Source organism: Nicotiana sylvestris, chromosome 2 (genome assembly GCF_000393655.2).
Source record: "Nicotiana sylvestris chromosome 2, ASM39365v2, whole genome shotgun sequence".
In the NCBI taxonomy this organism is placed as follows: domain Eukaryota; kingdom Viridiplantae; phylum Streptophyta; class Magnoliopsida; order Solanales; family Solanaceae; genus Nicotiana; species Nicotiana sylvestris.
Genome location: NC_091058.1, coordinates 910,830 through 926,252, shown reverse-complemented (window position 1 = coordinate 926,252; position 15,423 = coordinate 910,830). Strand labels below are relative to the sequence as shown.

Below are 15,423 nucleotides of genomic sequence, written 5' to 3'. Positions count from 1 at the left end.
TGGTGCTTTTGTAAATGGGAGATGTTGGATTAGGGGGCATCAGTTAGCAAGCCAGGTGACTTGGAAAGTGTTCTCGTGGGCGTTTTTGGGGCATGTCCATTCAAGGTGATCCTAAAACTTGACTGCTACCCAACTTGTAGGACGTCTCCCCAGGTTTACCTAGTGTCTCAGGGGGAGATGTGCGCCCAACCCTCGTGACTCGCGAGGTAGAAAGCTTGGTTACTAACAAAATGAACAAAATTCCAAGCACCCACTGTACTGAGGCGTGGCCTCAGAAGAAATGTGCATCCAGAAGAAAACTTGATTTACTAACAAAATAAATACATAGATAGACAAATCAACACTTAATAAATTGAAGGTATCTCAATTAAGCAATGTCAAAAGTTAAGGCACTGCAATATCCAAGATGCAAGCGATAACTTAAGTGTGGCGAAGATTGGAGAGGAATACGACGTGACTCGTGAGTGATTGGTGAAGAAACGAAGAGCCCAAGCAGAGACCAGAGGATAGACACAAGAACTGTTTATTTATCACGAAAAGTCTTGCCCACTCCTAATATGTATGCATCAAGGTTAGATAAACAAACTTTAGAGGGAGAATAGCTTGAACTTATGCTAGGAATTGAGTATTATTATTTCTTTATCTAACGTGTGTACAAAAATACATATGTTAACTATAACCACGGTTATATGATAAAGTTTATATGAACATTGTGCAAGTGCGATATTAGCTAAACATTTGAAGAAAGAAGTGATGCAGACGTGCCTTCTCTACTCTTCGGCTATCGAATTGTTGGAAACTGCAACTACTATGAGAAAAAACTCTTCCTCTTTTTTCCCTTTTTCCTACCCTACCATATCAACTACCCAACTTGGATAGTCTCACTTCTTCTGCCTCCCATTCTCCTCGCAGTGGGTCTAGATTCATATACTACTTGCTCATAACTGGCATTCAAGTTATCACCTTAATATGAAATACTATGAATTTAGCTCAAAGGGCAGGGCTTGCTCTAGGGGGGGGGGGGCGCTGAGAGGGAATATGGAGTATTAAACGAACAAGAAAAAATATTAAAAAAAATCACTCCAGACAATCTTCATCTATTATCAACAAATAATTGTTTAGCACAAGGTTTAGAGTACATTTATGAGAGGAAAGAATAAAAGAAGAAAAAAACACAGCTGTTATTTTTTCTTTTTTACAGTTAACAAACAGCTGGATGCATCTCTCTTTCCAATCTGGTGTTTCTGTAAATAATATGACAAATCACACAAACAAAAGAATTAATACAACAAAGAAGCTTAATTCCCACACTTGCATCTTATTTTGAAGCCCTAAAAAGCTGGCTTCCAAGAGTCACAACTGGAGTTCCTTCTCCCATGATTGTTGTCAAGCTCATCTCTTTCTCCAGTATTCGATCCAGTTCCGTCACCACATAACTCATGGTAGGCCGCCTTTCACTCGAAGGGTCCATACAACGGACAGTCAACTGCATGAACTCTCCCATGCCTTCTGTGGTAAAGCTATTACCCAATCTTTGATCAATGATGGCAGATATGTTGCCAGATTCCTGATAATTCTCCACCTGAAATGAGAAAATTCTCTTATTACCAACTGCATAACTAAGCTAAATTCACTCAGCGGATTAATAAGTTTATTTCAATGCACATAAAGGACATTGGTCCTAAGTTAATTTCCTGATTGTCTCCAGGAGCCCCAATATCCTTGTCAATATGTTTCAAATTATAAGCTTGTTCTGAGAAGGGTGTACCCATTCAACTATGTTTATATTCAAATCTGAAGACAGCAAATCCATTGCTTCACGGCCACTAACTAGCTCCAGGAGAAATACACCAAAACTGTAGGCATCACTTTTCTCAGAAAATCGTCGGAACTCTCTGACCCTACAGAACAATGAGAAAAAAGTCATTGAATCTTCACATCAATCAGATCCCTTAGCCACTGGGGACTGGAGAACAGAGCCTTATATAAAATAGAACATCTTGTTTTAAGCCTCTGAACATGGGTCTCCACAAAAGAATGGGTGGAAAAGATGTTCCAAAAAGTAAACACGAAAGAAGCAAGTGGACTACTCTGGAGCAAGAAAAATTTCATCAGCAGCCACTTGAGAAGATGGGCCTGCAACCTCAAATCTCCCAAGAAAATTGCGTAATCCTGCATCTGCAACTTTAGCTATGAAATTTTCATCCACGAGAACATTTGCTGTCTTGAAGTCTTTATGAATCAAGCGGGGACTTAGAGAATGAAGATGAGCAAGACCTGCATATTTACATTGAGCGGCAATGGAGCTTAAGAACCAAACAATAAGGTTTTTCAACTCAAAGAAGCTGATACAGGGCCCTCAAGTGTTGTGAAAGCTTCTCAGAGAATTTTGCCAAACCAGAGCGGGACACACATATTATCTAAACAAAAGACAAAACAAATACCAGGGGAGCCAAAATGCTCACTGATTTTGCAGAGGATCACCTTTAGCTGCTCCTAGAGCTATAGAAAGCCTATGCTTGAACTCAAGTTTCTCTTGTGTAACATGACCATCGCCTGGAAAGAAAAACCCAAGGAATGAAAAATCAAACAGAAAAATATATTGCATCCTACAAAGAGTTAGCAACATTTGCTAATTGGCTTGAAGTTGAAACCAGGTAAAAGCAAGAAAGATTGGAATAACAAAGAGGGATCAATTTGTGGGGGGAGAAAAGGGGAAAGGAAGAAGCTCGGAACTTGGAAATATTAGGTTTCACCACAATGTACAGAAGATAAGGCAACTCACTGAATAGTCAAAATTTATCTGGAAATAAATATTGGTAAACAAAAAATATAAACTGGAAAAGGAGGAAACAGAAGTTTGAGTAGAAAGATGACTACCATATAAGTGAACGGATACACTTCCATTAGGTATGTACTCATAGACAAGAATCTGCTGATCGCGTTCCTGGCAGTATCCTAGGAGGGTGACTAAGTTCCGGTGCTGAATAGATGAGAGATAGCGAACCTGATAGGAAATACAGTCTGAATACATCAAACCATAAACAATGAACACATAGTCATAACAAACAACAACAAACCCAGTTCAATCCCATACATGGGGTCTGGGGAGGGTAGTGTGTACACAGCCTTATCCCTATTCTATAAAGGCAGAGAGGTTGTTTCCGATAGACCCTCGGCTAAAGAAATGGTAAGAATAAAGCAACAAGCAATAACAACAGTAATATAATAAGTAATGGAAGTGAGTAACATAACAAAGTAATAAAGAACTAAGAATAAAAGAATACAAGAACAGTAATCACAGCAGTACTATAATAAGTAATGGAAGCGAGTGACATAACAAAGTAATAAAGAACTAAGAATAAAAGAATACAAGAATAGTACTAGTGCTATTGGTAAACTCACAACTACCTGTCAACCCACCACCTTAATTCTCGGCCTCCACACCTTCCTATCGCTAGTTATGTCCTCGATTAGGTGCAACCTGCCCTTTCTCAAGCCCGCCATGGTCAACCTCTCACACCTCCTGACCGGGGCATCTATGTCTCTCCTCTTCACATGCCCAAACCATCGCAGCCTCGATTCCCGCAACTTGTCTTCCTCAGATGCCACTCCCACCTTGTCCCTAACTTCATTCCTAATCTTGTCTTTCCTACCACACCCACATATCCATCTCAACATCCTCATTCCAGCTACTTTCATCTTCTGGGCATGGAACTTCTTGACGGGCCAACACTCAGCTCCATACAACATAGCCGGTCTAACCATCACCCTGTAGAATTTGCTCTTAAGTCTAGGCGGCATGTACTTATTCCAATACACCTAAAACAGATAAAAGTGGAATTTATAATTTGCTCCTCCTTACATAGTAATCTCAATTTATCTGCAAAGCAGCGTCAGACTTACCTGCTGTATTTCTTCCAAGTACACTGGATATATGAATACGGGTACAGAAAAATTAGAGACAACCCAAAAGATGATGGCAAAAATGTGACTTAGGAGATAAATCACATGCCAGGTGTATTAGCCCTTTTCAGTCCCCAATGGTAGGATGGAAAGGAGACTTGTCAAAACAAATGCCAGGATGGAAAAAGGATTTCACCTTGATATTCTCTCCAAAAGCTATATCACGCCACGTCGCACTAGGCAAGAGGTACACCTAACCCATCTACTCATATATCAATCACGGTCTTCCTTGCACTGATAGACCCTTATTCATGGCCAAGAGGAAGATATCCGAGTAATGGGGATCTGTTTCTTGGGATATTCTATCAATTTCTTTCCATTTTTTTCTCTTTGTCGTTTTGATAGCGTAAATTTTAATTGATTTGGACCCTATAAAAGCAGAATACAAAAGTAAAGAATGTAACTAAACGAGGATTTCTACAAAGAGAGCCCAATCGTTTACCATAATTAGAATCTCATGGGTTCTCAAGAACTTTAAATAACCCAATTTTTTCCATTTGTATCAGTTGAAAATTGCTATAATTTAAATCAATTCAATTTAAGTGAACTGCAGAAAAGAATTTCAAAATTTAGAAATAATATCAAATCCCATGACAGCCGAAGAATGAAATTGTGCCTCTGGTTGCATATTCAATTCAGCACACGCGACTAGGTCGTCTGTACCTGAGCTTGAAAAAGAATTCTTTGTAGTAATTGACTCTCCTCTGTTTCACGGGGAATGGACGAAGAGACGTTTTTCTAATTAAAGCAGTCTCATGATAACTAAATTTGTCCAGCAAGCTACTTAGGACTCCCTGTGATTAGCAAAAACGGAATCAAATACCACAGGTTACACTCTTTATTCCTTACAGCAGCGCATGACTATATAATCCACTTTTTTCCCTCTCTTTTTCAATTGCCAGTTGTGTAATGCAATTTTATCAAGCTGTAACCCAACATAACACCTAGGTCCCTTCTCCCATTGCAGACACAATCACAAAAAGGAGAAAAGTACCAAAATTGACCTTCAAACATGCCTAAAAGTTTCGCATCGGCCTCCTAATATCCAGGTTCACCAAGATGGTTAAAATAAAGCCCAAGGGACTAAAATGTTGTGAAAGTCAACTTCCGTCTAAAACTCAACCCAACAACTATCACCCATCTCAGTCAAAGCTTGGATTTGTCATGCCTTGTTCACGCCACTGTTGATCACACAACAGAAGAGTGGTCCCAAGGAAGCAGCTAAAAGATGCTTCAAGTATAGCAGAAAAGTTGCTTGCTTCATCTTGTGTTTGGATTTGAGCTTCTAAGGAGACTGCAGAGATAAAGGATTTGGGCCAAGTGGCGCAACGGGTAATCTAAAATTGGAAGGTCTCTTGGGCAACTTAAATGGGTTTATCATGGTTTGGTGCCAGTTTAGGAAGGAGATGAAGCAGTGAAATAATAACATGATTGGAAGAAAAGTAATAAATGCTTTTACTTGATCAAGTTGACACAAGGTAATCAGCAGCAGTCTCAATGATGTTTCTGTTAAGAAGCCAGATTTGTGGCTTGATCTCTTACAGATTCAACTAGAACCTGAGGTGAAGTTTGTTCACCAGATTGTGATCCTTGACACAACTTAGAAAACCGTGAAAATTTAAACAGAGAAGTAGATGTGGACAGTTGGTCAGTGCCTCGTAGAATATCTAAAGAATTTGTGTTTTTAGTTATTTTGTATTTAGTTATAAAATATTTACTAACCTTATTAATTGAAATTGATTAAGTACCAAACAATTTTGGTATGAGTGAGTGTAAGTAAACTTCCATAAACTTTGTCACTCTGTGTTTATTCAATCAGACAAGTGATGAAGGCCTGAAAGCACCAAGCTTTTCAAGAGATAAGCTGATCCATTTAGTGCCTTTTATCTGTCAATGGAAGCAGATGACTTCCGAACCATTTTGATCAATCAGCCTCTAATTAAAGGACGTAGTCACTTCAATATCAGGACGAGGAACGAAATTTTGGATAGGCTCAGAGGGACCAGTATGATTAAAGAAACAAACTCAAAAGAATATGTGCACTAATTTCCATAAGATGTAATGAGTACTATTACCTCATCAATAAATTCCTGGCTAGGGACAACCGATCGCCTTTTTATTGCTACAAGCATGCCATCATGAAGCAATCCCTTGTACACCTCCCCAAATTTGCCTTGGCCAATCAAACTCTTATCACTAAAACCTTTTGTTGCCAAAGACAATTCTTCTATCTGGAAGCGCCTGGCATCTCGTAAGGTCAATTCAATCCCAGCAGTTTTTCCAACTGCAAGTTATCCAGATACTTGAGGAAGTGATCTTAACTGGAGAATACATAATGGCATGTTTGATTTGAATAAGAACTGAGTTACAATCACCTTGAATAGATGGATCAGAAGAGCCTGTCTCAGAAGTTCTTGAAATGCTCCTTTTATGAAAAATACAGAACCATAAAATGACAATCACAATCCCCACCAATGCCACGGCTCCTGCAGCACCTCCTACAATTGCTGCAAGAGTCCTTGACATTTGGCGACCACTTCAGCTGCAAAGGCGAGTACTTTTGGGATATATATTTTGACACATTGACACTGAAATATGAAGGACGTGCATGATGTTAGCTGATGAAGAGAATTTTCAAGAAGGAAAGAGTAATTTGTTCAAAAAAGTCAGAGGCATCCTAATATTATTAACATTGTACTTGTTTGTAGGTAACAAATCACCTGTGCATGTAGGTAATCGCCTTGCATAAGATGGAGCAAACACTTATTTAGAAGACAAACCCCGAGGCAGGTGGGAGGACATAGTACACTATTTTCAGATGAAACCTCAAGCAACAAAGACTGAAGGACCCACCAAAAGCATATGATAGACAAGAGCTTAAAACCCACGGCAACCCAATGCTTAAGAATAAGTATATGAATATGTTTTTTTCTGACAAGGAAGCATAAATGAACATTATAGACTTGACATATAGCCCAATATGAGGGTCAAAGTGGCATAGAAGCCTATTTTACATGAAAGGAACTAAAAATTGGCAATTTTTCAGGGTCTTTATAGTAAATAGTTAGGGCACATTTAAGAAAACATAGATAAGAGAAGTGGAGAAAAAGAATAACCTGAGATGGAAGATAAATGGGTTGGATAGAAGACAGCAAACTTCATTTGGAAGGGAGTAATCTGGGAGAAGCGGCAGCAGCAGTAGCAGTAGTTGGATCAGAATTCAGCCGCATTCCCACATAAAGTCAGAAATATTGAAACTTGAGGGAGAGGAAGTATGAAATCTAAAATCTACTGAAATCCCGTAACACTAACAATGAATCATCAGCATAGTGGTGCAGGTATAGCTTGCTTCTCTTGTTTCTATGCTTTTTATTTCGGGTGGGTAAGGGTAGTGGGTAATGGGTATGTGGGGAATATGATACTCTAGTTTAATAGAAATGGGTTATTCTCTCCTCGGCCCGGCCATTTTAATCATCACCATTGTTGGATACAAACGAAGCCGACAGAAAGCGACCTGGCGCCGACACATAAATTAGTCGTCTGCACCTCTATACAACTCAAGATACCCCAACAACATAATAATAAAAAATACAAACACATTTCAAATCATTGCGGGAAATAAATTAATTAATAAAAAAGAGGAAAATCCTACTTTTTCAATTGTGTAAATAACAAGGAAAGAAAATGGAGCTGGAAGGAAGAAGACGAAGACAAGTAATCGGAATTATTATTATTCCTACTTAGTACTAGTAGTATTATACTAGTACTAGTTTTCAAGTAGAAGCAGCGGCTGTAACCGTATGAAAAACACTATTTAAGAAATAAATTTTGTTGTTGAGGCAAAAGAGTGTTTGTGTGGGTTGTAAAGTATAATGGCAGAGGTTGTCCGCTACTGCAAGTTGTGGACAGTATTTACATTTTTTCTTTTCTTTTTTTCTACTAGTACTAGTATTATATTCTTACTATTGGCTCCAGTTTGTTCTTGGATAAACACGACACTTCTTTGCTAAGAGGCGATATATACATATACATATTCCTTAAATATTTTTAATTTATACGTGTAGTTTGAGTCTATACAAGTGGTTGAATATTTGTAGCGATGCTCAACAAAATTCGATGCTTGTATTTTTCTTTTCACCAATGCTAATGTTTTCTTAATTGAGTGATAAGAATAGAGCAACCCGCTAGCTCTTCCCGAAAAAATAAATATGGACAATATGCAAGTTCTATCGTTATCTTGGTAATTACATGCATTATCAACCAAATATGTCTCATTTTTAATTAAGATCATGGTCTATACACATTCTATGTATATCCATTAAGTTATTAAGAATATAAAATTTTAACCATATCATATTAAATGATTTACTTTCATATTCAACTTCACTAAATCATCCTTCTTTTTACCATTTTGAGACTATGCATTGGGATATCGCAAGCAGAACGGCTTTTATTTTACCTCTTACTCATCTTGCTCCACCTTTGAGTATTTGAATGTAGCTCTACGTGGGGTAGATTATTAACTTTCCAGGATCATAATGGACATCCAATTTGAATAGATGGAGTACAACTAATCATAAAATATTTTAATCACTAATACATAATAAAGTAAGTGAATTGTGTAAATAACATGAGTTAATATCAATGTTTACCCTAAAATTCAAGTAACAATTAAACTTATATTGTGATTTTAAGGATATGTGATTTAATCCAATACCAATTGATAAACAAGAAATTAAATAGATAAATTAGAGAATAAAATAGATCAAACCAGCATGCAAACCAAATCTCGACCTCGGCCTATGGTAGTCTCGAGGTATGATAATAAGAATAGCAAATTATAAAGCAACTCTGACGAACAGTAAATGAAATAGCAAGAAAGTAATGAGTGTATATTTTCTTAACAGTGAACAATGATGGTTACACTTCTAACTATAGTAGGAAATCATATTAATAACTAATTAACCGCTATAGACTGATCCGTTCCGAGATTCATGCCACGATCTCCGGTCCGTTACGGATATCTCGCCCTTTCCGTTACTGCCTTATACCGGCATGAGTTCGAAGCATGCTTCTTTTTGACCTCGATTAACGATGTCGACCTCGATCTTGGAAAGAAACCTTGATCCCGAACTCGAAGTCCTGGCCTTTCGACGTGGTATCTTTTTCTTCATCGAATGACGAAATCGGGTAGCCCCGATTTCCACCATATACAGATAGTCCGCTCGTTTCTTAGAGTAAAATGATAATAAACAACTTGAGCTTCGATATTCCGGACACCCCATAATGACGTCATCCCATGACGTAAGCGATCGAGGTGACCGAAACGTCCCTTCAGTTCGGTTCCCCAAACCATTAATGTTTTCCAGTGACGGTCGGCCACTAGCACCACCGAACCGGCAACGTGAATCTATAAATACAGGTTCCCTGTTTGAATCAAAACTTTACTTTCATTTTCACCAAGTTTTCTAAGTCTCTTCCTCTCTCCATCTCTTCTCTTTCACTGTCCGTTGATTCAATCTTTTAGCACCAAAAATACCAAACTCCACCTTTTTCTGCTTCCTTCTACAAGAACCAATGGCGAAAACCTCCAAAACTGTCTCATAAAAGGAGAAGAATTCTTCCTCTTCTTTCCGGCTGGCCGGTGATAAAATGCTGGTATAACCGCTCTCTCACGAGTACGTTCCTGGCCCCTGCATTTTAAAGAACGCCTTCAAAGTCGAAAACCCTTTGTTGGTTCACGGCCAATGTGAATATGTATCGAGGTATATATGCTCGATAACAGTGAAACAGCTCGAAGTTGTGAATAAAGAATGCAACTGGGGGCCGAGGTCGTGGTACAAATACCTGCTCCCGAAGAAAGTATCACCACTCACGGGGAGGGGTTTCTAAGTGTCTATACTTACCCATTCACATTGAGTCCTTTTACCCTTGGTCAGGTGCATCCCTCGTTCTGGCACATAGTGATCGTGTTTCGTTTTCTCTGGCAAGGCCAAGGGGTTGGAATTCACTCTCAGCCACCTCATACGGCTGTATTGACCTCGACTTTTTTGAGGATTAATCAAGCTCCAACACCAATCAATGAAGTGTTTTTTTTGCAAGCATCGATGAGGGTAAGGACTGAGGTTGGATGAGCCGGTTCGTGCGGGTAAAGACCTGCAACCTCATCCCCGAGGAGAAACTGTCGTTCCTCGAGAAATGGAACCTTGATCGTAAGTATTAGCCATTAATCTTCGTACTCTATTTTTTGCTTTGTGTAACACTTTCACCTGTTATGCAGCGGTTGCCTGGATGCCTCACGCGATCCCTGACCTTGAAGACTGGGTTAGGAAGCTAGCTGCAACTTCCTCCCATGCCTAGCGCTGCTGGCGTGACTTGGCAAGGGGCAGATGGGAGGCCAAGAATTATGGTAAGCTTATCCTGTATGCTTTTGGCGCCCCTTTCTGAAATATTTCTTTTTACTTACACTCGACTTCTTTTTATGCAGGCCTCAGGGATGTTGCTGAAATGAGGTCGGCCACACCTAGGGAAGAAGTGGCTCCAAACCGGCTAAGGACAAGAAAAGGAGAAGGGCCTCGCCTCCTGATTCCCCGAAGCCCAAGAAGAGTAAGGCTCATAAGTCAAACGACGACTCTGTCGCTCTATCTGCCGACGTAGCCCAGAAGCTATGAAATTAAGAAGAGTGGGGAAGATGTTGGTTGTGAGCTGGTGCCTCAAAAGAGGGGGGGCGTCGAAGCTTCAATAGCGGCAGGGCCGGTGATGGTCGGGAGACTCACCCTCGGATCGAGGATATCTCAGAAGGTACTCTGAGCAAAGTCTCCGAGTCATCGGGGGTAAAAGATACTTCCTACCGTGATAAACGAATGGCGAGTGTGCCCGAAGGGTCCGGTAGTAGGGTTCATCAAAAGGGAGAGAGTTCCCCAAGTGACTTGCTTGGGGCGATCACTATTGATGATTCATCGCCCGACCCTAAATTTTTTGAAGGACAATTTCGCAAGGCTCGATCTATGGAGACCCCCAATGTAGGAATGACCCACAATGGGGAAGACATATTCCGTGGCTTCCTTACGGGGGTCGATGATGTTTCCGATCTAGATGCAACGATAGTTTTTGAAGAGGCCCATCGTCTCCTGAACCAGGTAAACTTAATTCCCCATTATTACGTTTGTTTTTATTTCCTTCTTGCTGATTTCTTTCCTTTCTCCATAGGTTGTGGTGCTTAATCGGGAAGCATTCACCAAGTCCCAAGCCGAGCTGAACTGGTGTGAGGCTGATCTCAAGAAACTTACCGAGGAGAGAGATGCCCTCAAATGCCCATATGTGAAAAAGAAGAGGAGATCATGGACCTCCGAGCAGACTTGGCCCAGGCTCATAAGGAAGAGGTCGAGATAGATGAGTAGGTAACTATCCTTTTGAAAGAGTATGGTCTCGACTCAACTGTGAAGGCTAATACTTTAATATCCCAGTTGTAGCAAAAGTTGGAAAGGATCGAGCTACTTCGAGGGGAAGTCGATCAGATCAAGGCTGACTGCGATCGGTGGAAGGAGAACATGGACTGCCTTGCTGCAGAGAAAGAGGCTTCCATGGCCAAATTGTCATCGGCCGAGGTCCAACTTCGGGGCATCAAAGAGAAAAGTTCGGCGCAGGCCAAAAGGATCGAGGAGCTCGAAGCCGAGCTTGCTGAGGCCAAGGCGGAGGTCGGGAAGATGAAGATAGTGGCTTATAAGTCCATAGCAGTGTATTTGGACGATGTCGAGGCTGCTCAAACGCAGCTAATGGAGGCTTCCGATCGAGAGCAACGGAGCAATGACTTGGCGAAGTGCCAATCACGGAGGGAGACCCCCGAGGAAATCCATGCTCGAGGTTTTGACCTCTCTAAAGAGATACCTAAAGCTAAGGCGCTTGATGAAGTTGATGCCAGATTGCTTGTCTCCTTCTATGATAATTACAATGATTAAGGCTGCCCCCGAGGGAGAAACCAGCCCCGGGCATAGTTAGGATTTTATTTTTATTTTCCTTTTTTGTAAAACCTCTGTCGATCTCTTATACATATCCTTTTTCGTCAATATAAATGAGGTAACAATTCGGTTCTTGAAATAATTTATACATGCATACATGTTTTGCCATCGGGGCTCGTCTAATCTATATGGACACGATTCATTCGACTGTTTGGCCCATTACAAAGTTTCCCTATCGAGACCTTTTGACATGAAGTACTTTCCTCGAAAATATAACATCCGAGGGTGATGCTCCCTAGTATTCGAGGTTGACTGCAAATAAGCCTTGGATACTGTTGAATTTTTCTCAGGTAGCACATAATGGTTGCCTTGCTAAAAACCTCGCCGAAAAAAACCTATTTGGGATAAAAACCTATCTAAGGGAAAAAGAGTGCAACACGTGCTTTAAAACCTAAGGTCCTCGTGTTGAAGAGTTTCTCGACGTCTTCGATTGAGCACCTGCAATAAGTTAGTATCAAATACAAATGGAAAGGGTGAGAGTCATACCTTGGCAATAATACCGTTTGAGGAGTGATACATTCCAATTGTTTGGCTATTGTTCGCCTTCCATTGTGCCAAGTTTGTAAGATCCTTTTCCGATGATACCGAGGACCCGATATGGTCCTTCCTAATTTGGGCCTAGTTTCCCTTCGTTTGGTTCTCGAGTGTTGAGGGTGACTTTCCTTAGAACTAAGTCTCCGGATCATACCAACACTAACGCACCAGATCCCATCAGAACTTTGAAGTTAAGCGTGCTTGGGCGAGAGTAGTACTAGAATGGGTGACCCCCTGGGAAGTCCTCGATTCCAAAGTGGCGGAGGTTGGTTCTTCTATTATTATATCTCTTGATTCTTTGCTTTTGCGCAGCCATCCGAACGAGCGAAACTTCTCGTTTTTCATCTAATAGCTCGAGGCCAGTACTCATAGCCTCGTGATTTAATTCTTCCGTTGTATGTCAAAATCTGGCGCTAGGTTCCCCGACTTTGACCGGAATCAATGCCTCGGAGCCATATACTAAGGAGAATGGGGTTGCTCCTATACTGAACTTTAATGTTGTTTGATATGCCTAGAGGACTTCGGGTAACATTTCTCTCCACTTCCCCTTGGCGTCGTTTAACCTTTTCTTTAAGCTTAGAATGATAGTCTTGTTCGTCGATTTGGCCTGTCCGTTCCCATTAGGATGATACGCTGTTGATAATATCCTTTTTATTTTATCACCCTCGAGGAATTTTGTTACCTTGCTATCGATAAATTGTTTTCTGTTGTCACACACTGTCTCGGCGGGTATCCCAAATAGACATACGATGTGATCCCAGATGAAGTCTATAACCTCTTTTTCTCTCACTTTCTCTAATGCCTGTGCTTCAACCCATTTAGAGAAATGGTCAGTCATAAATAAAATGAACTTAGCTTTACCTAGGGCCGTTGGCATAGTGTCACACCTCCTTTTTACGCACCCGAGGGGGTGCAAGGGAGTTTTTTCCAATTAAAGGACAATCGAGACGGGATTGGTTTATTTATTTCAGAGTCGCCACTTGGGAGATTTAGGGTGTCCCAAGTCACCAATTTTAATCCCGAATAGAGGAAAAGAATGACTCCATATTACAGTCTGCGCACCAGAAATCCGGATAAGGAATTTTGTTAACCCGGGAGAAGGTGTTAGGCATTCCCGAGTTCCGTGGTTCTAGCACAGTCGCTCAACTGTTATATTTGGCCTGATTATCTGATTTTGTACATGTTAAACCTATGTGCAAGTTTTAAACTCTTGACCGATTTTATTATTATTTATTACGAGAATTGCAACGTCGTGAAAATATATCTCGAACCACGTTACATCAATGCACCCGTGGTTATTGACATATCTCGACTCGGTTGAGATTTGGATTTGGGTAACATAAATGTGCACCCGAATTAAGAAAAATAAATTATTAAGACGCGCCTAAAGCAACTAACGTATTGTTATTTTGGGGAAGGCCGTGAAATTTGCTAAACGGCATGTCCCGAATTCTAAGTATTTTTAATATATATACATTTAGAGGGCCCCGCAGCTTCTACATTTTTTGTTTGTCGAGGCTCGTCTCATTTATTATTAAAAGGAATTTACAACGTCATGGAAATGCATCTCGGGCCACGCCATAATCAATATACCCGTGATTAGAGACACATTTCGATTCCGTTGAGATTTAGATTTGGGTCACATAAATGTGCACCCGAGTTTAGGAAAATTAAATTATTAAAGGCGCGCCTAAAGCAACTAGCGCATTATTATTTTGGGTAGGGCCGTGAAATTTGCTAAAACAGCCCGTCCCGGAATCTAAGTATTTAATATATACATTTAGAGGGCCCCGCAGCTTGTATTTTTATTTGGCGAGGCTCGTTTCATTTTATTTAAAAAGGATAAACCTACAACGACTATATTTTCTATTAAGTTCGTTTCTAAAAAAAAGAAATCCTAATTTATTAATCGAACAATGGAAGCTAGTAGGATACACGGCTAATGAAGAATACCTCAAGCTTGACGAATCACAATTAAACATGAACCTACATTTAGAACTAAACCATATGATGAACAACTGAATAATGACTAATAAAATTATAACAGAGCTTATTAAATCAATCCGACTACCCGTTCGGCAAGCTAGTCACGAACATGAAAACTTTTGTACAACTTTCGTCTAGCATGCCCATTCGAGATAGCAATAACATAAGTACAAAACTAAAACTCGACGGATTTAAACAAAATCTTCAACATAACATGTATTCAAGCTCGGACACGATAGTAACCGATAGCAACTCAAACAAAGATTAGAAAACGAACCTCTAATGATAAACACTGCTGGGGATTTACAACTCATTCATCAAACCGAAATGGAGCCATAGTCGGCGAAATGACGCAACGAGACCAACGAACTGGAACCTCACCTCGGCACTCGAACGGACTTCAAACGGGAAACCATGGAAACAGTCATCACAGCTCAAACGGAATAGCTCGCGCCAAAACTCGAACACGAACGGGCTGAGCATGAACCATGGCTGCTACTGGTTTTCCCAGTGTGTTACTGGAGGGGTCGTGGTCTGGTGGTAGTTTGGACGTGGTGTTCAATGGTCGTTTGATCCACTGCTTGGCGTGAGGAAACGACGGGGAGACTGGTGGTGGCGTGAGGTCGAGCTGGAGGTTTGGTGGTGTACGCCGGTGGTCGACGAGGGGTCAGCTGGATGGAGGTGGGCGATGGAACTGGTGGTTTTGCTGGACGTGAGGAGGAGGGGGTTTGACGGGAGGTTAGGTTGTTGTTGTTGGTCGTGGTGCTGGGGGAAGGTGACGGGCCTGTTTGGTTGTGACAGTAGGTCGACGGAGGGAAGGGAGACTGGTGGTTGACGGTGGTTTTGGTGGTGGGAAGGGCCTGTTTGGTGTAGGGTTTGGTTGCGACAGTAGGGGTGTCGGGGAAGGTGACGGAGTGGT

The 15,423-nt window shown here is 40.8% G+C and overlaps 1 protein-coding gene and 1 pseudogene across 2 annotated transcripts; one reads left to right on the top strand and one right to left on the bottom strand.

Annotated features, from left to right (window-relative positions):
- Window positions 1-1,067: 1,067 nt before the first annotated feature.
- Window positions 1,068-7,668, bottom strand: LOC104213711 (nodulation receptor kinase). Of its 2 annotated transcripts, none has more exons than XM_009763242.2 (8): window positions 7,083-7,668; window positions 6,342-6,554; window positions 6,042-6,250; window positions 2,881-3,007; window positions 2,485-2,556; window positions 2,091-2,277; window positions 1,769-1,901; window positions 1,068-1,582 (listed from the first exon to the last, which is right to left on the bottom strand). In XM_009763242.2, exons 2-8 carry the CDS (start codon window positions 6,490-6,492, stop codon window positions 1,319-1,321), a joined length of 1,143 nt encoding a protein of 380 aa, XP_009761544.1. In that variant the 5' UTR covers window positions 6,493-6,554; window positions 7,083-7,668; the 3' UTR covers window positions 1,068-1,318. The 2 variants fall into 2 exon arrangements, with proteins under 2 accessions (XP_009761544.1, XP_070023692.1); XM_070167591.1 differs by lacking the exon at window positions 7,083-7,668 and adding an exon at window positions 6,687-6,811.
- A 4,990-nt stretch (window positions 7,669-12,658) lies between these two features.
- Window positions 12,659-12,777, top strand: LOC138886561 (5S ribosomal RNA; annotated as a pseudogene).
- The last annotated feature ends 2,646 nt before the right edge of the window (window positions 12,778-15,423 follow it).

Excerpts from the sequence above, each read along its gene's own strand:
- LOC104213711 (XM_009763242.2), bottom strand. The coding sequence starts at position 6,492 with ATGTCAAGGACTCTTGCAGCAATTGTAGGAGGTGCTGCAGGAGCCGTG. Across the intron at positions 6,251-6,341 it reads TTCTGATCCATCTATTCAAG|TTGGAAAAACTGCTGGGATT; the intron begins GTGATTGTAACT and ends GATAACTTGCAG. Across the intron at positions 1,902-2,090 it reads GAAATTTTTCTTGCTCCAGA|GGTCAGAGAGTTCCGACGAT; the intron begins GTAGTCCACTTG and ends ATTGTTCTGTAG.